The sequence below is a fragment of the Borostomias antarcticus genome, assembly GCF_949987555.1.
Source record: "Borostomias antarcticus genome assembly, chromosome: 7".
NCBI lineage: Eukaryota > Metazoa > Chordata > Actinopteri > Stomiiformes > Stomiidae > Borostomias > Borostomias antarcticus.
Genome location: NC_140240.1, coordinates 9,517,997 through 9,541,871, shown reverse-complemented (window position 1 = coordinate 9,541,871; position 23,875 = coordinate 9,517,997). Strand labels below are relative to the sequence as shown.

The 23,875-nt window shown below is 48.6% G+C and overlaps 1 protein-coding gene across 2 annotated transcripts in view; it reads left to right on the top strand.

Moving 5' to 3' along the window:
* The window catches only part of ephb2b (eph receptor B2b), a gene marked incomplete at both ends in the record, with an annotated part of 145,496 nt that extends 125,097 nt beyond the window's left edge, over nt 1-20,399 (top strand). For both annotated transcript variants that reach the window (XM_084440900.1, XM_084440899.1), the window contains 7 exons: nt 1,411-1,533; nt 2,140-2,387; nt 12,531-12,746; nt 16,621-16,770; nt 17,995-18,188; nt 19,147-19,302; nt 20,291-20,399. In XM_084440900.1, coding sequence (XP_084297026.1) covers nt 1,411-1,533; nt 2,140-2,387; nt 12,531-12,746; nt 16,621-16,770; nt 17,995-18,188; nt 19,147-19,302; nt 20,291-20,399 — 1,196 coding nt within the window. The remainder of the gene's footprint in view (nt 1-1,410; nt 1,534-2,139; nt 2,388-12,530; nt 12,747-16,620; nt 16,771-17,994; nt 18,189-19,146; nt 19,303-20,290) is intronic.
* Between the last annotated feature and the right edge of the window lie 3,476 nt (nt 20,400-23,875).

Below are 23,875 nucleotides of genomic sequence, written 5' to 3'. Positions count from 1 at the left end.
TGAAATAAATCTCCCGAGCGGCACTGAGGAGATGTAATTTAAGCGAGTTGGGACTTTTAGAGATTAAGGCTTATCATCCGCTCTTCTCTCACATAGCTCAACTCTAACACACTGACAGTACGTTTCCTCTCCGGGCATAGCTCACCGTCTTTATTTATTTATCTGTTTATTTACTTTTCGGTTTACCCCGCCTGTCCCCGCCTAGTGTGATGGAGACAGCTTTGCCACATGTAATCAATCCTATCCGATTACTGTAAACGCTGCCTTACCGCAAACTCATTTCCGTCAGTGTGTGATTCGGTCAGGAGAATTCCACCCAGAAGCTTAAAGCCATTTCACAGCCATTAGAACGCTCCCACCGGCCTGTGTGTGTGTGTGTGTTTGTGTGTGTGTGTGTGTGTGTGTGTGCATGCGTGCGTGCGTGCGTGCGTCCGTGCTCGCGTGTGTGCGTGCATATGTCTGTGTGTGCGTGTGCGCATGCGTGTGTGCATGTGTGTGCTCCATCCCCCCAGCCTGTCTCATCGCGGCTGTCCACCCCCCCCACCCCCTGCCACCCCCCTCCATGTGAGGTGCTGGTCTGTGGCATCCAATGGTGGGTGGGTAGGTCTTCGGATCATGCCATTATCGGGGCAGTGGTAGGGGTGTTTGCCTAGAGGCAGACTCTCCGTCCATAGCGGAATCTGCCAGGTCTCTCCTCTGTAGCCCCCCACCACCCGCCTTTAGCAGAGCGTGTGCATGAACACTGTCCATTAAAAAAAGCCCCCGGCCAGATGTGGCGGAGTGGGAGCCGAATAATCGGATTTGAAGCCCGGGACGCTTAAGTCCCTGGACACTTAAAGGCCACCTTAAGCCAATTTACCTGACGTCAGGGCTTAGCAGAGCCAATTTATATCCTCAGAGCGGAGCAGATCCGGAGGGCGGGGACACTGATAAGAGTCCCTCGTTGTCTCTCCCGGGCATTAATAATAGTCGCTTATGACACTCCAGAGAGGATACATACGTTAAACTGGCCTTATCGCCCACCAAGAGGACGGAGACCGGCCCATCACTGCTCATCGACTTCTGTAGATGTGACAGCCATATCTTTACCATCCACGAATACGCTTCCTAGAGTAGCCTATTACTCTGCTATGATCACCCGCACTGGTTGCTTCATCCACCCCGGGCCTGAATTTGCTGGAGCAAAATCGGTCAAATTGGCGTAAAGTGGTACTGTAATACTGTGCTAGTATTAGTAGGCTACTGATCACCTATTCTAAGTGCTACGATAAACTTTGCTCCAGTTTTAACCTCTTTGCTCAGCCAATTTGGGCACTGAATGAGAATCAGGATGTCTTGCCTGTGCGTGAGCCTGTCTGTATTTGTAAACGCGAGAATCGAACATTATAGCGTTTTTTTCTTTTTTCCAAGTGACTCCAGGAATGAAGATCTATATTGATCCGTTTACGTACGAGGACCCCAACGAGGCCGTGCGGGAGTTCGCCAAGGAGATTGACATCTCCTGCGTGAAGATAGAGCAGGTCATCGGAGCAGGTGAAGACGCCGTTGGTAATGGAGAGAAGGGATTCAATGGAGGGAGGAGAAATCCTGTTTTGAATGAACGATCTGAGGAATTTAGATGGATTAAGTGTTATGGGTTTGGCTTTATGGTGTCATTAACTTCAGTCAGAAATAGATCCTAACTCATTACACCAGATTGCCTTAATCTTACAATATGATGTGCGATATGATCTTCCACTTCTCTGGGAATCCATTCTGTTAAACCAACATACTGTACTTACAATATGGCAGGCTCAGAACTCATCTTTTCAAGAAGTACTACCAGGATCCTCCCTCTTAAGCACATATTGTATTTATATTTTGCTGCTCTTTCACTTTGGCTTTAGCACTAGATTATGCTCTTAGTCACTTGTTTAGAAAGGAGATGCACTTGTGAGCTCTGGCGAGTAGTAATACACTGCATACCTCCCTTAAATGCAATTACTGTAAGTCACTTTGGATAAAAGCGTCTGCTAAATGACTGTACCGTAATGTAATGCAATACTGTACATCAGAAGCTGGGTGGGCTGGGCGCCCATAAAGGTGCAGAAAATCATCAGTCATCGCCAGGGGCTGACCTATGTGTTCCGTGTCGCGCAGGAGAGTTCGGGGAGGTGTGCAGCGGGAACCTGAAGCTCCCGGGGAAGCGGGAAATGTTCGTGGCCATCAAGACGCTCAAGTCCGGCTACACGGAGAAGCAGAGACGGGACTTCCTGTCCGAGGCGTCCATCATGGGCCAGTTCGACCACCCCAACGTGATCCACCTGGAGGGTGTGGTCACCAAGAGCAGCCCCGTCATGATCATCACAGAGTTCATGGAGAACGGCTCGCTGGACTCCTTCCTCCGGGTGAGGCATGCACGTTTGTGTGTGTGTGTGTGTGTGTGTGTGGTGTTGGGGAGTGTATGTGTATGTGTACTGTATATGTGGGGGGAGGGGGGTGGGTATATATACTCCGGGCATTGGTTCACAACAGCAAGTGGACGCATGCGTATACACACAGACGCGTGCACACACACACACACACACACACACACACCATCATCATCGGCGATGATACTCGAGACAAGTATGATTGTCCTCCTCGAGACAAGTATGATTGTCCTCCTGTCGGTGGGTCTGGTCATTTTTGGGTCTTCAGGTGGCTGTAGAGGCCAATCCTTGATCCACAGGTTCTGTTGCAGTGGGGGCATGTGTGAATGGTTGTGCTGGTTGTGGTAGTTTGAGGATCCATTTTGGTGGTGGATCTCTCCTTTCTTTGTAGCCTTTTTCTTCAGCGGCATGGTGTAGGTCCTTTTCTAGTTGTTCTGTGCCTTCATGGACCATCCTGCTCCACTTATCTCTATTGAGAGCAGCCTCCTACCAGTTGTTGAGGTTGAAGCAACACTTTCTCAGGTAAGTTTTGATGTTGTCTTTGTACCGCTTCATCTGCCCCCCCTGGGTGTGTTGCCCTTCCTTCAGCTGGCCATAAAGCATTTGTTTTGGAAGGCGGTTGTTTGGCATACATATGATGTGGCTTGTCCATCGTAACTGGTGTCGGGTGATGGTTGTGGTGATGCTGGAGATGTTGGCTTCCTTCAAGACAAACTAGTTCGCCTATCTTCCCAGCTGATCCGAAGGAAGGCATCGCTGGTAGTACTGCTCTAGGGCGTTCAGATGTCTGCTGTGGGTGTTCCAGCAATCGGCCCCATAGAGCAGGGAGGGCAGAACTACTGCTTGATAACCAAGAAGTTTGGTCTTGATCTGGATGTCCCGATTCTCAAACACTCTCTTCCTCAGCCTGGCGAAAGCCACACTGGCAAACTCTGTGTGCCATTGAATCTCAGCATCAATGACAGCTCTTGTGGAAAGAAGGCTGCCAACATACTGTAGGCAAATTGATCCACATTTTCCAGGGGGCTGTTATCCACATAGGTTGTGGGAGCTTGGGAAGGTGTGTCAGGTGCTGGTTGGTAAAGGATCTGGGTTTTTCTGATGTTAATGTCAAGTCCCAGGAGTCGGTAAGCTCTGGCAAAAGCATCCAAGATGTTCTGGAGGTCTGCTTCAGAGTGCGCAACAAAGGCATTGTCATCTGCATACTGGAGCTCCATGACGGAGGATGTGAGCACCTTGCTTTTTTCCTTAAACCTGTTATGGTTGAAGAGCCTGCCATCGATCCTGTATATGAGTTTGACTCCCTCAGGTAGGTTTTGGCTGGTGAAGTGGAGGATGGTTGAGATGAAGATGGCAAACAGGGTTGGTGCAATGATACAGCCCTGTTTGACACCAGTGTCTACTCTGAAAGGAGCCATTTCAGAACCGCCATTGCCTACAACAGTTGCCTTCATGTCCTCATGCAGCAGACGCAGGATCGTCAGATACTTGTCTGGGCATTCGATATTGGAGAGGGCACACCAGAGGGCAGTTCTGTTCATGGTCAACAGTCCTTTGTGAGGTCGATGAATGCCATTCACAGCAGTAGGGGTTGTTCGCAACATTTTTCTTGCAGTTGCCGAGCTGTAAAAATCATGTCGGAGGTTCTCCTGGGAGGACGAAAGCCGCATTGCGACTTTGGGAGGATCTGTTCTGACAGCGCCAGTAGCTGATTAGCCAAGATACGAGCCAGTACTTTGCCTGTTGTGAGGGAGATGCTCTGCCTTATGTCCCTTCTTGAAGATGGTGACAATTAGGGCATCCCTGAGTTCTGCAGGGATTTCCTCCTTATCCCAGATTTTACAAAGGAGGCTGTGGATGTAGCAAAGGAGTTTTGGTCCGACTTCTGCTGGAATCCCATCTGGTCCAGAGGCCTTGTTGCTGCTCAGTTTCCTGATGGCATCAAGGACCTCATTCTTGGAGGGGGAGTCAGCCAGGTGCTCCAAGACGGGTCGCTGAGGGATCTGGCTGAGGGTTTCCATCTCAACTATGGTGTTTTGGTTCAGGAGCTCTTGGAAGTGTTCTCGCCATCTGAGACTAATACCCACATTATCCCTCATTGGGGTTTGTTCGTCTTTGGAGCGGAGGGGATTTAGGCCTCGATAGCTGGGCCCATACACAGCTTTGGTGACATTGAAGAAACCCCTGGTGTCCCCAGAGTCAGCAAGCCTCTTGACTTCCAGAGCCTTCTCCGTCCACCATTGGTTCTTCAGCTGTCCCACCCTGCTTTGGACAAGGGCTTTTGCCTTGGAGTATGCCTGCCGTTTGGCCCTGCAGTTGATGTCATTCTGCCAAGAGCAAAAGGCTTTCCTCTTGGCATCGATTAAGTGTTGTATTTCAATGTTGTTATCATCAAACCAGTCCTGATGTGTCCTGGTCTTGTAGCCAATGGTATCCCTGCTGGTCTCAAGTTATGTGGTTTTTAAAGCCTTCCAGTGCTCTTCCAGCCCCTCAGGATATTCTTCAGGGAGTCTCTCTAGCTGAGTGTTTTGAAGATGTTGCACTTTATACACACACACACACACACACACAGGAGGGCAGATCCTTTGAGAAAGTTAGCTAATCCGTGTTTGTGTTGTCTCACTGTAATCATATATTAACTTGTATGTCAACATTAGTAGAAAGGTACAGTAGATACACTGACATGGCCAACTGAAAACACAGACACACATGCATGTATTTGCACGCACACACACACAGACACACATACTGTACACACACACACAGGCACGCTGAGTACTCATTCCTGAGCACATACACACACACACACACACACACACACACACCAGTGCACAGCCATCATATATCAAGGGGACGTTAACACCCAGAATATTAATCATGCGGAGGTTCCTGTCTCTCCTCCGTCCTCACCACTGTATTTATTTATCCCTCCCCTCTCTCCCTCTCTCTCTCCCTCCCTCTCTCTCTCCCACTCTCTCCCTCTTCCACTCCCTCCTCTCTCCCTCTCTCTCTCCTCTCTCTATCTCTGCCTCTCTCTCTCTCTCCACCCCCCCACCCTCTCTCTCTGCCTCTCCTCAATCAACCTTCAGTATTTATGCCCACAGAGTGTCTCCCTACTTTAATTATTGACTGATCTAGTGGTGCAACACTGACCAGCTGACTGCTGATCAGTATCTCTCCTGAAGGCTCTGATCGGATCAGTAAAACTGCCTCTGATTGGTTGGATACGGCCGAGTAAGAGTGATAGTTCACAATCAGAATTTGTTGTTTTACCACTGTAGTTTTTCCAACATACTAGGAATTTGTTTTTGGGCATAGTGCATAACATTGAGACAACATTGGACAGGGTGCAGGGAAGAGACAGGACAGTGCAAAGACAGGACAGTACAAGGAGCAGTATGTGCAAAATAACATAAGATAAAAAACAATATATTGCAGTCAGTGTATGTATACAGTGAGTGTGTGAAGTGTAATGTGTATGTGAGTGTGAGGGTGTGTGCGGCGTGATATGTGAGTGCGGTGTGTCCTCTGTGCAGTCCAGTGGAGGCTCGTCCATTGAGGCAGGGGAGGACAGTCCTCCTCAGTTTTTGGAGAGAAGAGAGGGATTCAAATATAAATATATGAATTTATTTATTCATAATTAATATTTTCTCAGTCTTGTTCATAAAGTAGGTTTTTCCTATGGATAAAAACCCATTATTGAAATTCTAAAGCTCCAACAGTGACATCTATAACATGCAGCTGGAGGACCCATAGATATCTATGGAAGGGAGGCTAGCCTCCCTTAGGGCGGGTTATTTTCTCTTAAATCAATGTAATGCCTTTTTTCTTGCTAATTTGTGATTGGCCAAAACGCTGAAAAATTACCGCAAGGGAGGACAGTATTCCGGCCCTGTCTGAACAGGATTCAGATATTGACATTTTGTTAGTCCAATCACATTCCACATTTACCACAGTGAAGGCCGATTGGGTCAGCGTCATGGATGTATTAATAGAACGTCAGCGTTGATGTCTGTGTTTGTCTTCCCTGTGCCATTGTAAACTTTTTGTGTGTTCGTAGCTCCATAATATAATACATCCGAAAGTATTATGGGACATATTAAACATCAAACTGTTCGTCTATTTGTCTTGATTCTAGCCATCTAAATATCTAAGCTGACATAAATACTTTTTGAGCTAGAGCCGTCTGAACACGACTGTTCCACTGGCTGCCTATAGCCGGTAACGTTAGCTACGAGGTGCACGTCAGGCTACGGCATAGGCAGGCGCGCAGATTGGCTGGAGGCACAAACTGTCTGCAACTCGTCCAAAACATTTCTAGAGACTGGGCCGCAACACCGGATCGGAGAAATCCAAAGCCTGGCTCCTGCTTGTGTGAGAACTGATCGCTTTGCGGTGCTTATTCCTCATCCAGTGATGGATGGGTGGATGGGAAACTTTCAACTGAATGTTCATATTGTTCTGATAATTGTAGGCTATAGCAACATAAGAGTGGCAGCTTTGACAGCAACCCAAATGAGCTAATCCCATAGCTGTACCATTGCTAGCTAGCCATGAGCGAACTGTTGGATACTGCATTTGCTGTGCAACGTAATTGTCCAGTTGTCAAATCTATTTGCCAACAAACTGTTTGAGAGCCAGCACACCTCAGTGTCCCCTAATCAAAAACATTTTTCATATATCACCTAACCTCTCCAGCACCTCACCAATATCAATTATTTTCTCTCTTTAGAGAAGAGTACAATCCATTACAACAATTATTGCTTACAATGTTTTATTGTTGTTTTGTAATATTTGATCATGAATATGATAAATAAATGCTGCATGTAGTTAAAGAAAGTGTTATTCAGTTTTTCATATGCTAAAATTGACTGTAAATACACATTTTAAAGCTGATATTTTAAATAATAACTGACTGAGGGAAAGTGCCCCCCGGCTCCCATGGGTGGTTCGCCTCTCTTCCTCCTGTCCTCCTCAGTTTTTTGAGTCACCAGCGGCCACTGGTGCAGTCCATTCAGTGGTCATGTGCAAGTGTCTCTCAAAGGTGAAGTTAGGCAGCCCTTATGCTTAGTATCCTACCGCATACACTCTACTGATTATGAATCACAGTATTCAAGATGTCCGGGTGTATGTTTTCTCCACCACTAGTATTTAGCGACGTTCTGATTGTGTAGGCTACTCCCTTAGGTTCCCAATACTCTATCTTAGAATATTGTGCTGGAGAATGTCTGCATTGGAACATTCCAGAGATTCCAGAAACCCAACCCCCCCACCCCCCCAATTTTCATCGAGCATGAATATTTAAAATCATGTACCAGGGTTGAGAAGCAACTGTCAGATGTTGTGAGAAAGTTTGAAAATTCAAACTTCAAAAGTCAGTTAAAAGATGAGTGATGGCTTCTGTCACGCAGTCCCACTCCGCGCCATCTCTCGGGAGCGCGTCAGTCCAATCGTGACCTGTTTCTCTGAACACGACTGGCTCTCCGGATGCTTTTGTCGAGCCTAATTAACTAAGAACTAAAAAGGTGCTGATTTAGGGAAATGGGGAGAGGTCTTATCTACGGCAATATAAAAAAAGACTTATTTCTCTTATTTGCTTAACTTCCTTTTAAAAGCGACGATGAATGAAACCTTTTGATGTCTCTAGACATATAATTACTTCAGAGAGTGAATTATATTTGAAAAAAGAACACTTCTCCATTTTATGTTGCCTATACGTTTGCTTTTATGTGTCTAGCTGATGTGTACCCTCCCCCCCCCACCCCCCCTTCTGTCTCTGTCTCTTCATCACCATGTCATCATCTGATTGGTGCAGAATCACACCGTCATTGTTCACACACGACAAAGACATATCAAATCCCTTTAAGTGCAGTTCTGTATGGATGAGTAGTGAAGCGCGGTCAACCTTCCCTGCCCTTAAGAACGGCGCCCCCAGGTATCTGTCCTGGCCCCCCTCCTTTATAACATCTACACCTACGACCTGCCGATCACAGTCTCCAGGAAGTACGCCTTCGCAGACGACCTTGAGCCGGTGTACTCATCTGGAGACTGGCAGGCCGTGGAGGAGACCTTGAGCCAGGACATGCAGACACTAGCGGCATACCTCCGGAAATGGAGATGGAGAGAAGCTCAGCGAGGCAAAAACTGTGTCGGCGGCCTTCCACCTTAACAACAAGGAAGCCAAACGTGAGCTCCGAGTGTACATGGATGGAACACTCCTGCCGTGCAGCGCCGAACCAACCTACCTCGTTGTGACATTGGACAGGTTGATCACGTTCCGCCGACACCTCGAGTCACTGCGGCAAAAACACTGCGTACGGCAGCCCTAGCCCTTGTCTACTCGACCAGTGAATACTGCGCACCGGTTTGGTGCCGCAGCGCTCACACCCGCCTCATCAACCCGCCTACTGTATCAACGAAGCCTTGCGCATTGTGACCGGATGCCTGCGTCCCACTCCTGTGGACAACCTTCCCATCCTTGCAGGCATCCAGCCCGCTGGCCTCCACCGCACAGGAACCACAGCATGTCTCGCTTGCCGGGCCATGGAGCCTAACCATCTGCTCCACGACAGGCTCACTGTAACAGCGGAGCTTCCCCGGCATCTCAAGTCAAGACACCCTTTTGTGCCTGCCGCACAGGATCTCTTGCAGCAATGCAGAGATCTTAACATCAGCGAGGCAGGATGGGCGGACCACACCTGGCGTGCGGAGTGGGAGGCAAATACCTCCAGACTCCGTGATTTTATCCCGGCCGCCGGTCCTTCCCCTCCCGGGATGGACCTACCCAGACCGGCATGGGTGAGGCGTGCGAGTGTGACGCCGAGGAACAAACCGCAGACCATGTCATCCAGGACTGTCCGATATATCGGACACCCAATGGAATGCATGGTCTGACAGTTGTGGATGACGAAACGGTGACATGACTCCTGGAGGTAGGCCCAGATATATAGCCTGGGTGACCCTTCACCCAGGCTGGGGATGATAAAAGGATAGCCCCTCGCCCTTGAGCCTGGGGGGGAGAGAACACAACAACGTACCCACACGAAGAAGAACCCTCCCTGCGCTGCTCTGCAGGATCTGTGGCGAGCTCCTGTCAACACGACACCCTGACTGTTCAGGGTTGGAAAAAAAAAAGTATTTGTAATCCCCTTTAAGCCTCCGAGACAGACATTGTGTCAACTCTGAGAGACTATGTCAACTTAGTTTTAAATTTGATAAGGTGGTGACTGTGTGTGTGTGTGTGTGTGTGTGTGTGTGTGTGTGTGTGTGTGTGTGTGTGTGAAACTGTGTGATCAAGTGATAGTGTGTGTGTTAAACATATTTGACATATGTGTATTCAGATGAACAGCGCTACGCCGTGCCACCTCACTGTGACAGCTCTGTGACAGTGTCGGGTGGCGGCCTCAGAGCATGCGTTCTCCCTGACGAATGATGGCTCAGGTTAGCATTAGCAACAGATGATGGCTCAGGTTAGCATTAGCAACAGAGGATGGCTCAGCTTAGCATTAGTGACACAGGATGGCTCAGGTTAGCATTAGCAACAGAGGATGGTTCAGGTTAGCATTAGTGACAGAGGATGGCTCAGGTTAGCATTGGTAAATGGACTGCACTTATGTAGCGCTTTTATCCAAAGCACTTTACAATGAAGACCTCTCATTCACCCTTTCACACATACACACACCAACGGCGGCAGCTGCCATGCAAGGGGAGCAATCACTGGGAGCAATTTGGGGCTCAGTGTCTTTCCCAAGGGCCCTTCCACATGTCGTCACGAGGAGCTGGGATTTGAACCGCCGACCCTACGCTCATTGGACGACCCGCTCTATCTCCTGAGCTACAGCCGCCCCAGATGGCTCAGCTAAGCATTAGCTCCAGAGGACGGCTCAGGTTAGGATTAGCAACAGAGGATGTGGGCTCAGGTTAGTTACAACAGACACTTTTCAGAGCTGCCAGGTGAAAAATTGGCTTCCCTGTGGCTCACATATAACCCTAGAACCCATGCTGCTGTTGTGATGGATCTGGAGAGAGAGGAGAAAGAGAGACAGAGAGAGAGAGAGAGAAAGAGAAAGAGACAGCGAGAAAGTCAGACAGAGAGAAAGAGAGTGTGACAGACAGAGGGAGAGAGAGAGAAGGAGAGAGAGCGAGAGAGAGAGAAACTCTGCCTGGAAGATATTGATCTCAGCCAGTGGATAGAGAGACCAATATTGAGCTGGGAAGGCGGGGGAAAGTTTAACTAACGATTTATAAAAGAAAGTACTTTCTCAAGACTATGTGTCAACTCTGGGAGAGACCTCCCCCCCTCTCTCTCTCTCTCTCTCTTTCCAATAAAGCCCTATCTGAATGACTTTGCTTGAAGCTTCCTTCCAATTAATGTATATGCAAACACGGCCGGCCGGATTAGGAGTTTGTGAGCGTGTGGTTGGTTCCAGCCTCATGAATAATAGATGAGGTGTAATTGCTGCCGCGGTGTTGGGGGGGGGGACATGAGGAGAAGCCTACAACGGCCTAATGAGCGGCCACGCTGTTGAGAGGAGCAGAGTTGGTGCAGGAGGCCTGGTGGAGCGCAACGCGGTCGCAGCTGACGGCTAGCGAGGCCCAACAGCCGGGGCCTCCCCCCTCTCCCAGACGTGTGTGTTCTCTGTCTGCCTTAAAGTCGTGACACATCGAAAAGTACTGTTCTCTCAACGAAAGCACGGGCCCTCATAAACACCAATCCTCCGTGCTTTGAAAGCTGTGTGAGGTACCGGGGTGGAATGCGGACTGGAGGGATGAAGGGGCGGAGAGTTATGACTCCCGGCCCAGTCGGGGCTGAGCCCCTCTCCGCTCCCACGGGCTCCTGACATGGGGCTTGTCTGTCCACACCCAGCTCCCCCCTGATCTCCTCTCATCCCGGGTGATCCCCTCCCCCCCAGGATCCCCCCCACCCCCGTCCGCCGGCGCTCCCTGTTGCGTCCCGGGCCATGGTGGGTGGGTGGCGCTGGGGGTGCAGGTGTGCACAGTTGGCGGCACAGCTGCATGGGGGCTCCAGACACTCCCTCACCGTGGGGTAAGGCCCTTCCCCAAACCTGGGAGGAGGGGAACAGCTGCAGAACAGCCGGCAAGACGGCAAAACAGCCGGCCAGACAGCCAGGCAGCAAGCCAGGCTCCCAGCCAGCCGAGCCAGTCAGCCTGCTAGCCGGTTCAGACTAGCCTAGCTGTGTAGCCCAGCCATTCAGAATGGGCTCCGCCTCAGATTTGCACACACAAAGGACAAACTCCCAGACTTGATGACAACATGATGGGTGTGACTCAGTTTGTCGTTAGAACAACAGCGCTTAAAATACACAAACAGTCCTTTATGGGCAAAGAGAGTATTATGCAGGGGTGTAGTGGTGACTAAAGAAGTGTATATACTCTGACTAAAAAAAGTGAGACATTCACGAGCCCCATCACCAAAATGGTCAACTCCTCTATCCGAGACGTCGTGTTCCCACAGGCCTGGAAGTCAGCCATTATCACTCCGATCTTTAAGTCAGGGGATGCGCCAGAGGTTGGCAACTACCAACCTGTCAGCATCCTTCCAGTAGCCTCAAAGATAACAGAGAAGTGCATAGCAGAACAACTTGTCACTCACCTCAACAACTCTCCTTTCTCACTTCACTCCATGCAGTTCGGGTTCAGAGCTAATCACTCAACCGAAACAGCAAACTGCTTCTTGTTAAAGCTAAAAGCTTTTATTCATGCTTCATGTCTATCACGGTGAATTGATATGCACTGCCCCTACTCAAATTAACTCAATAAAGTAAAGAAAAAAAAATAAAGAGGTGGGTATACTGCGGGTCAATGGATAGAGAAGCGGGTCTACTGTGGGTCCATGGATAGAGAAGTGGGTCTACTGTGAGTCCATGGATAAAGAAGTCGATCTACTGTGAGTCCATGGATAAAGAAGTGGGTCTACTGTGGGTCCACGGATAAAGAAGTGGGTCTACTGTGGGTCCATGGATAAAGAAGTGGGTCTACTGTGGGTCCATGGATAGAGAAGTCATACTCTCTATGCCTCCGTATACCCTCCTACACCACTGTAGTAGTACAGTATATGCACAGTAACATCCAGTAACATCCGTTCTTGTTGTTTCCCAGCAAAACGACGGGCAGTTCACGGTGATCCAACTGGTGGGCATGCTGCGTGGCATTGCCTCGGGCATGAAGTACCTGGCGGACATGAACTATGTCCACCGCGACCTGGCCGCACGCAACATCCTGGTCAACAGCAACCTGGTGTGCAAGGTGTCCGACTTCGGCCTGTCACGCTTCCTGGAGGACGACACGTCAGACCCCACCTACACCAGCGCCCTGGTGAGACCCTTGGTAGCACAGCCTCATTCATAATCATCCGTCACACAGACCTGCTATTAGTCATCCGTCACACAATCCTACCATAATCATCCACCACACAAACCTACCATAATCATCCACCACACAAACCTACCATAATCATCCATCACACAAACCTACTATAATCATCCACCACACAAACCTACCATAATCATCCACCACACAAACCTACCATAATCATCCATCTCACTAACCTACCATAATAATCCATCACACAAACCAAGCATAATCACCCATCACACAAACCTACCATAATCATCCATCACACAAACCTACCATAATCATCCATCACACAAACCTACCATAATAATCCACCACACAAACCTACCATAATCATCCACCACACAAACATACCATAATCATCCATCACACAAACCTTCCATAATCATCCATCACACAAACCTACCATAATCATCCATCACACAAACATACCATAATCATCCATCACACAAACCTACTATAATCATCCATCACACAAACCTACCATAATCATCCATCACACAAACTTACTATACTGTAATCATCCACCACATGAACCTACCCGTCCTTCTCCTACCCTGATAACCACAGCCGTCACTAAACAGGTAGTCTTGCATAGCCAGACCTACAGTATCTCCACACATTGTTTACGCTGTGCCAGTGCTGGAGAAAGGTCTGGCTGGACTCATTACAATTCAGGGATAGGGGGGAAAAATACTATATTTCTTTAAACTAAAACGTAATTTTAAATCACACTCATCTTGGGCGGAGCGGTTGCTAGGTTGTTGTTGTTTCACGTAGTCTGGATTGAATCTGATTGGGCCGGGAGAATCTTCTGTCGCTACTGATTGGGCAGTAATAAACGAATGACAAGGCTTATCGCCAAAACCTACATCCGGTGAGTCAGATTACACAACAGACAACTCTCTAACCCTCACACAACAGACAACTCTAACCCTCACACAACAGACACTGTTCTAACCCTCACACAATAGACAACTCTCTAACCCTCACACAATAGACAACTCTCTAACCCTCACACAACAGACAACTCTCTAACCCTCACACAACAGACAATGTTCTAACCCTCACACAATAAACAACTCTACAGCCCTCACACAATAGACAACTCACTAAAACCCCTCACTCAACCAGACGTGGGCCCCAAATAATATGTATTTGTTGAGATACAGAGCAGGTGTGCTTCCTCTAATTGCCTCATTGGCTGTGGATGCTCAGCTACAGACGATACTGTGTAGAAAAAAACACCTAATGAGTGGAAATAGCGGCACTGCCAAGAAAATATAGAGATGCAAGACGTTTGGCTCAGATTCACATGTTTTATTTGGCTTTATTTATCAATGCGATTCGGCATAGTGCCTTCTTCATCACAGGCACTCATTAGAGCATCATATTATTATTATTATTATTATTATTATTTTTTTTTACTATAATAAAAAAAAAAAAAGCTGCCACCAGCCTCTTATTTATATTGCACAAAATCATTCCCACCTGTGTAGGGAGAGGAACTTGCATGGCACATTGAATACAACATATAAACAAATAACACCCAGGTGGTGAAGGAAGCGGTGCGGTTTATGAGCGTGCGTGGTCACAGACGCACGCACGCACGGACGGACATACAAACACATCACGTATAGAAGCAGCTACACCGCTTAAAAACACTTAATAGAAAATAGCAATGAGATGATTACATCATCGCCTTAGCATAGGGGGTAACATCAGCTCAAGCATATTATCAAAGAACCATACTAGTTATCCACATTGAATGTGTACTGCATAACAAGTAGATCTAGGCCTATTGTAACATACTGTATGTCAGGAGTGTATGAATCCCAGTACATAATACAGTTATGTAGCAAGGTGCTTTGCACTGTCGCCTCACGCCTGGGATGCTGTCGGCACTGGGCGGCGGGTTCTCCCCAGGGTGGTCAGGTACCCAGGTGGGGTATCTCCCAGGCCTTTCTGGGTGGACTTTGCATATTCTCCCTGTGTTCGCAAAGGGTTTCCTCCTAAAAGAACCCCAATATAAAAACATGCAGAGAAGAACAGACCGCTCTCTTGTCCGTCCCTAAACAGCACTGGACTTAGAGCACTTGCAGGCGCCCATTGTTTCGGGCTGCCCTTGGAGGAACGACAGCGAGGATGGGTCAGATGCAGATAACTAATTTTGCTGGCAACTCTAATGTGTGTGTGTGTGTGTGTGAGAGAGAGAAAGAGAGAGAGAGAGAGAGTGTGTGTGTGTGAGTGAGAGAGTGTGTGTGTGTGTGTGTGTGTGAGAGAGAGAGAGAGTGTGTGTGTGTGTGTGAGTGTGTGTGTGTGAGAGAGAGAGAGAGAGAGAGTGTGTGTGTGTGTGTGTGTATCTGTGTGTTCATGTGTCGCCTGTTTTGTGTTCAGAGATCTGTTTGTTTGCCCGTCCTTCTGCTGTGTCTCAAGGGCAGGTAAGGATGTTCACCACGTCCCCGTCCCCCCCCGTCCCCCCCCCATCTCCTCTCCTCATGATGCAGCCAAATAAAATGTCAGCCAGAGCCAAAAGTCTTGCATCCCTATATTTTCTTTGGAGTGCTGTTATTTACACTCTTTTTTCGACTTTCATTTATTCTTCTGTGCATGATTGTTCTTGTCTAGTGCACAATGAAATCAATTGGATTCATTCCCAAATATGCAAACCCCACCCACCTGACTCTCTGGACAGACTCACGGAAACGCCAGAGTGATTGAAAGTGTTTCAAAGGTAGCGTTTCGCCCCCAGGTCTGGTCTGAGCTCAGCGTAACACACACACACACACACACACACACGCACACGCACACTCCCCTCAGACCCCAATGAGCTCACTACAACTGTCACACAACGTAAAGTAACCCTCAGTTGTCAAACAACCACACACGGGTCAAAAATACTATTATTCACTCACTACTAAAATAACCACTCCTGTCGGGCACTTCTCTCCCTAGTACACATGATCCAACCGCAACGATCACATAACACAAAACATTCTTTATTCTAGCAGTCACTTTATCATCCTGAGCTCCCCTCCTCCTCCTCCTCCTCCTCCCCTCCCCTCCTCTCCGTTAAGCATTCACACAATACAACAACTCTCCTTCTATCACAACGGACTCCATGCCCTAACCTCACCTGACCCCCCTCCCCCCAAACACACAGGACCTCGTGTCCCAGCCACCCCCCCGCCTCTCCTCCCCCCATTCCTCTCCTCTCCTTTTCTCCTGCCCTCTCCTGTCCTCTCCTATTTTCTCCTCCTCTCCTATCCTCTCCTCCGCTCCCCTCTCTTCAGATCAGAATTTGTTTATTCTACTCCCGTCTCCTCTTCTCCTCCCCTGTCTTTTCCTCTCCTGTCATCTCCTATCCTCTCTTCTCCCCTCTCCTCTCCCCTCCTCTCTTCTCCTCCCCTCCCCTCCCTTCTCCTGTCGTCTCCCCTCCTCCCTTCTCCTCTCCTCTCCTCCCTTCTCCTGTCATCTCCTATCCTCTCTTCTCCTCTCCTCCTCTCTTCTCTCCTCCCCTCTCCCCTCCTCTCTTCTCCTCTCCTCCACTCTCCTCTCCCCTCCTCTCTTCTCCTCCCCTCCCCTCTCCTCCCTTCTCCTGTCGTCTCCCCTCCTCTCTTCTCCTCCCCTATCCTCTCCTCTCCTCCCTTCTCCTGTCCTCTCCCCTCCTCTCGTCTCATCCTCTCCCAGGGGGTTAGTTGTACCCGTCTCCCAGTGTGGATTACAGCGTATTGTCTGTGTGAATGATCTCTCCCTGTGTCCCGGCCAGGACGCCTGGGCATCTCTGGTTTCCGTCTCCCTTCCCTCAGTCAGCCTGTGGTCTTTGTGTTCCCAGGGAGGGAAGATCCCCATCCGCTGGACGGCCCCCGAAGCCATCCAGTACAGGAAGTTCACATCCGCCAGCGACGTGTGGAGCTACGGCATCGTCATGTGGGAGGTGATGTCCTATGGCGAGAGACCTTACTGGGACATGACCAATCAGGACGTACGTACCTCAGCATCCGACCGCGTCGTATGGTTGTTATCATTCATCTTGGCAGCCCCCTTCATCCTAACAATACCTCTTCACAGGGAGACACTGCCCCCCCCCCCCCATTATCTCTGTGGGTTCTGCAGTGAACCCGTCTGTGTGGTTCCGTGGTTCCCCTCCCCTGGAACAGAGCGGCAGGAGTCTGTCTGGAAACTCTGAGAGTTCCACTGAGAGATAGTCATGTTATTAGGAACGCACTGCGGCGTTCGGCCCGAATGTGTTTGGCTCCGGACAGGAGCCTCCATTTCCCAGATCCCTCTGAGAGAGAGAGAGAGAGAGAGAGAGAGAGATAGAGAGAGAGAGAGAGAGAAGACAGACAGAGAGAGAGAGAGAGAAATAAAATAATGGCGGAGAGAGATCATGAAAATAGGTTCAAATTGAAAGTGTGAACGCTAATATGCCAAGAGGGAGCGTGGAGCTGGGCAGTTATCTCATTAACGCAGGAGCTCCGGATAGTGTTTCTGTTCCGTCGGGGTCCTCGCGCGTGGGCTCCCAGATACTGATTAATCTGAGCCTGAACGGAGTGGCGTAATGGCCGCCATAATGAGCCGGGGATCCTGGGTCCTCGTCAGAACCCTCCTCTGGGTCTTTACGAACCGTTGGTCATGCATCACCTCCCCGCAACTCCTCCCTGTCTGTATCCACATGGACGGACACACACACACACACACACACACTCACACTCACACACACTCACACTCACACACACACACACACTCACACTCACACTCTCTCTCTCTCGCTCTCTCTCTTTCTCTCTCTCTCTCTCTCCCTCTCTCTCTGTAGATTGAGTGGATACATTCAAAGATCAAATACTTGACGGTAGTAGGGTTATATGTTCAAAATACCGTTTGTGTGATTAGTGTCTGCTGATATGAAGTTAAATTAGGTGTATCATGGATCACTTTTTTTTTCATTAGCCTTTATTTAACCAGGTTTAGACCTATTGAGATTAAAATCTCTTTGTCAAGAGCATACATTGACATCTCCATAGTGGAGAACCGCGCGACCATCCTGGAGATGGTAGACTCTTGAGAGGATCCTCATCAATGGGATTGTACTCTCTCTCCTCCTCCTCCTCTTCCTCCTCCTCCTCCTCTTCCTCCTCATCTTCCTCATATCTCCACCTCCTCATAGAGCCTCGTAGCGACCCTTAGAGATCTGTGTCTCCCCCTGCAGGTGATCAACGCCATCGAGCAGGACTACCGGCTGCCCCCACCCATGGACTGCCCCTCCGCCCTCCACCAGCTCATGCTGGACTGCTGGCAGAAGGACCGCAACAACCGGCCCAAGTTCAGCCAGATCGTCAACAACCTGGACAAGATGATCCGCAACCCCAACAGCCTGAAGGCCATGACCCCGCTGTCGTCAGGGTGAGAGAGGGAGGGTGTGTGTGTGTGTGTGTGTGTGTGTGTGTGTGTGTGTGGGTGGGTGGGTGGGCTGGGGGGGTTCTGTGTCTGTCTTGTAGTGTGTGGTGAGAGTCAATCTGAGGGTATGGCGTGTTGGTATATTACTTTGCGTGCGTTCTTGTGTGAGTGTGTGTGTGTGTTGAGCTATGACTGAAGAATGCTATATTAACTGTAGATAATCCTGCCCTTTAGCTGCACTGTGATGCTGTCATCTATATAATCCAAAATAATTAGATGTATCTGATTTCTCATCATTGGTGGGATTTTTTTGTTTTCCCTGTGGTGAAGTAGCGCCATTCGAGGCAAAACTGTTTTGCCTTAACATTGTGTCTCTTGTTTCTTTTGGCGCCCAGCGGTTATGTAAATGACCGCCTTTCACTTTGAATATTTTGCAGTCCCTCCCCTAAACGCTTTAGGCACATTGTGATTTGAAGCAGTGCTCAATTTTTTCAAAGTACTTTTTTCTCTCTGGGTGTTAGTTCCCTGTGAGAGTCCGACCGTACCCATTTCCATCATGTCCTCCGGTTCTGTGGTGGTGTGTGGAGCAGAGCGGGAAGATTTTCCAGACAGAGAGCAGGCCGGCTTCCACGACGCAGCCTATCACTTCATTTGGAAATAACTTCTTTTTTTCATCTTTTTTTCACGACAAATCAATTTGGAAAATGTTCGTGAATAAGTTCGAAACTATTTTCTCTCATCTGTAAGCCCTGAGGTTTATGAGGAATAGGATTTTTTGTGGGATATTAAAGACTCTGCTCCCATTCATTCCCAGCATATTAAGTCACCTCAGACACACAACCGATGAAGGGTGCTGGAGAGTCACCAGACATCGCCAGGCACTTATGATAGAGCGTTTGTGTGTTGTTGCGAGAGTGCTTACAGTGCTGTTTCTCTCTCTCTCTCTCTCTCTCTCTCTGTACAGTGTCCACCTTCCTCTCCTGGACCGCAGCGTTCCAGACTTCTCCTCCTTCAGCACGGTGGACGAGTGGCTGGACGCCATCAAGATGGGCCAGTACAAGGACCACTTCGCCAACGCCGACTTCTCCACCTTCGATGTGGTCTCCCAGATGACCATGGAGTAAGTTAGCCCCGATCGACCTTGACGTGAACCCGTCCGCGGTTCTTCACAGTTCTGGGTAGCCTCGTGTCCATACGAGTGTATGAGAAGAGACAAGGCAGGCCCCGGTGGTGTCTCCTGCCTACGGCCTGGCCATCAGCCCAGCGGCTGGCCCACCTCGAACGCCTCCTCATAAATGTGTCTCTCGCCGTCCTATATGAGTTTAACAGATCATAACGCCGCAGCGGTAATAACGAACAACAACAGATCCCTTTCTTCTCTGCCATGTGGCGGCCGGCTGGCTTTATTTCAGTCGAGGTGAGGAGACACACGAGATGGAGGAGCGATGAGCAACGATGGTGGATGTGGATGTTTGGGGGAACATTCCTTTGGCGGTAGACTTTAGCATAATACCAATGTCACCAGCAGACAAAGACATCTAGATCATCCCGTGTCTGTTTTGTAAATAGGGCACACAATGTTCTGCTCACTGAGGTCTCTTGGCATTCTTTAGAACCGGCATCAGAGGTTATAGTATTTAATCCAATAAGGCCCGTTACTGGGCAGAGTTGGGGTTAAGGACACAGGAATCCCTTTGTTTCCCTGGGTGAACTGTGTGATTGTGTAACAAACAGTGGCAGTCGCCAGTCATGTCTGGATCCGAATGAGGAATTTGCTGTCAAGCCTTGATCTGACTTGCAGAGTTGACTTTGGCTCGGATTCTGCCTCGTAATTCTTCATCTCTGAGCGTCTCCTGACTGACGTTCTGAGGCCGCAGTGTGCTGCTGTCTTTCTCCTGGCCTCCTCCGGTCCTTCATCCCACTCTGTTCTCTCTCTCTCTCTCTCTCTCTCTTTCCTCCCTCCTTTTGCCCTCCCTCCTTTCGCTCTCTCCTACCTCTGCTCGCTTCCTCCTCTCCCTCCTTCCCCTCTCTCTCTCTCTCTCTCTCTCCCTCCCTCCCTCTCTCTCCTGCCTCACTGACCTTTGACCTTGTCTGCTCTCCCTCCACAGAGACATCCTGCGGGTGGGCGTGACGCTAGCCGGCCACCAGAAGAAGATCCTCAACAGCGTCCAGATGATGCGCGCCCAGATGAACCAGATCCAGTCGGTTGAGGTGTGACTCCGAGTGCCCCTCACCCAGTCCTCACCCGCCAACGCCCCCCCCACCACCACCACCACCCCAACCCCCGACCTCGCGATGGCCTCTGGAGGGTTCTGGATCAGCATGTCAGCGTGACGGGACGTCACCGCGCCCACGGCAAATCGCCCTAGCAACCAGGATCATGGAAGGTCACACCATGGTGACATCTTTCGATTTTCCATCATACCACATGCGTAATAATTTGTTCCTTGGAAACATTATTTTTTTTTAAGGTTTTTGTTTTGTTCGTTTTGAGAAGAGTTTTGTAAAAAGTTTTTTTTAAGGATTCAAAAAAAAAAAAAGCAGAGAAACAAGAGGGATCTATATGAATATATAGATGGTACAGTAGGCCTATGAAGTTATAAACTAGGAGAACTACATAGTAATGCTACCCTTTAAAAGGGCAACAAAAAACAAAACAAAAAAAAGTGATAATCGGGGGACAAGATCAACAATCTCAACCACGCTCCAAGTTCTTCTGTGTTGTTTCTGCTTCGGACATCTCAAGGAAACACGCCTCCTCCCCAAGGACACCTCAGAAGAGCAGGGAAGGCCTGTCTGGCACTCCTGTGGCTGAGGGAGGTGGAAACACATGAAATTAATGAAAACCATGAAATGGACCTCTCATGGCAGAGACTGCTGCCTTGAACAAATTCAAAACAAATTTAAATCAACACGACTGGAGATTTTTTTTTCCCGCAGAGCAAATAATTTCTTTTATTGTTTGATAGTAACTTTCACCACGCTTCCTCTCACCATGATCAAAATGGATACTTTCTGTGTTGTTTTTTTTTCAACGAGAAAAACATCATGACTACCTGCCAAATGGACCTTCCTCTCTTCGCACCTCATCAGTCTGGACTCTGTGCATATCAGATGCGCTTGACATGGGAATGATGTCATCACTATGCGCCGGCTGTACGCAGGTCAGGACCTGAGCCCTGGCTAAGTGTCCCCTCAGTCCAGGAGTGGATGGATTGACATTAAACTTAGAGGGGACTAGTGGGGGGGTTATTTGTTATAATAATTTTATTTTTATTTTTTTGTGCAAAACTGTTAGTTGTGGATTTTGAAGAATCAGCAAACGTACTATCGCTGTGGGAGTGTAGAAAAGCAAAAACACGGTTGGCTGTTTCCCCCTCAACCATTTACATAGAAGGACCCCGAGTGCACATATGTTTAGGTCGTCACATTATCTAGCTTTTTTCCCCTCTTGTTTTCAATGGCACCGTGTGTGTGTGTGTGTGTGTGTGTGTGTGTGTGGCTAAGTTTTGCTCCTCCATGCACAAAGCAGTGGCTCCCGGAGTGGAGGGGCTACAGTGAGATAGCATGCTGAGTTAATGATTGATTTCGCAAAGAGCTTTGATTTGCTACACTTACCAGAACACTGTTCTGTGGGAGTTTAAGAGCTTGGGATTTGACACACTTTACAAAAGTATAATGTGATTTCTACATCATATTTAGCTTTTTTTCTTCCAGATTTGTTCATTTGAAAATACATATATATTGAAGTAATGGGGTTTTGATACTGGTTATTATTGTGATCGTGAGCATATCTTTTAACAATCAGACAGAAACATTGGAAATCAGAGTGGAAATGAATGATATTCGTTTTTTATTATTATTATTATTATTATTATTATTACTATTATTACTAGTAGTAGTATTATCCACAATACTACTACTGCTACTACTATTACCACTAATAATAATAATAATAATCGTAATGATAATAATTATAATCATAATCATAATAATTAGCATCAATGGAGTTTGAATCCTTGGATCAGAACTCTTTGGATCTTCCATGCCAGCTTGGAACTGTAGGAACATGAATCATGTCGGCGCACAAGTCCTTGTAGATAACACAAATTTTGTTTTTCATTTTTACAGACAGTATATATTTGCATTTACTGTATGGCTTCTGTGAACAAACCTGTCTGATGAATGGAGAACTATCAGTCCTTTGTCAGTGTTGTTGCGCGGTTGAGTGTCACGTGGGTGGGCTATCGAGGGGCTAAAACATTGGATGGAAACGGGGGTGGGGGTGGGGGGGGGGGTCACTCACTCCAAACTTCTCTAACCCATCTATTCCTTCCCCAAGATGGTGAATCACACATAGTTTACAGAACCAGCCAAATGAGATCAGCACTGCCAGGATCCCCACTAGGCTGAGGTGCTGAGACAGTGAAGAGCCAGGCACGGAATCCCAGCAGGGGTCCATCGGTCAGACGTGTCTGAGGCCGGCGGGGGGCCCATACCCTGATCACAGCAACCCTGCTGTCTAGGCAGCACTTCCTCCCCTCTCTCTCTCATTCTCTCTCGCACTCCCTCTCTCTCTTTCTCTGTCTCTCTCTCTCGCACTCCCTCTCTCTCTTTCTCTCTCTCCTTTTCTCTTCTCTCTCTCTCTCTCCCTCTCTCACTCCCTCTCTCTCTCCCTCTCTCTTATCTTCAGAGTTAACACATGCCTCTCAGGCACCTCTCTGCTTCCACCCACTGTTCTCTGGGGCCGGCGGTTGTTTATTGTCATGTTGGCAGTGCAGGGGCATCAACAACAACAACAACAACAACAACAACAGTGGCAGCAGCAGCAGCAGGCTGCCCCTGCTGTGTACAGCACAACACTGAACCTATGGCTGTGATACCTGTCTCACTGCTGGCACTTTGCTCTGTGCCGCTGGCTGTGTGAGAGTAGCTTCTTCCAGAAACAGAAATCCTTCCGTGTTTCCCAGTCCCCCCCCGGGTGAACTCCGCTTGTGCGGTACTGCTGTGTTGTGATCTCTTTGCTCTGAAAGAGGCACAGAGTACATGTACTGTAGGCCTTAGCATCATGCAGTATGCACCTAGTGCTTATATACAGTACTTAGACTCGCTACAACAAGGGTCTAGAAATGAGATCTCCTGACATGGCTGCTTCTCTTGAACCTCCCTGTTTCCAGGCCGTCGTTCATCTCCCCCTGGCTCCTGACATGACCGTCCAGGGTCTTGACCAGGGGACAGGAGCGGCAGGGTTTACCGAGCTGCCTTCGCTATATCCTGTTCTCTTTCATTAGCTTTTCAATGGCGGTTCCGTAGCGCTGCGCGAGTCACGATGAACATTTCAGATCAGAACAACTTCACCGGAGGAGAGGAGACACTTCCCTCCTGCTGTTAGTCGCGGCAGAGGGGGAGCGAGAAGTGATTCAGTGACCCGTAATGTCAGCGATGTTGTCACACAGTTTACTTAAAAAGAGCTCCCGTCTTCCTCCATTCCACTGCACAGCGTTTCAATATTTCACTTCACCTCAGTGTTATCTTAGCTATAGGCTCGGGGGCGGGGCCAGAGTGAGCAGCAGTAGTATCTCTGATACAGAATCCAGGCTGTTAGGGACATTTTTGCTTCTGGGGAGGGAGAACACTTTTCCGGCCTGAGATATCAAACTCAGCCAATAGAAGTTTTGCTCTTCAAACTCGTC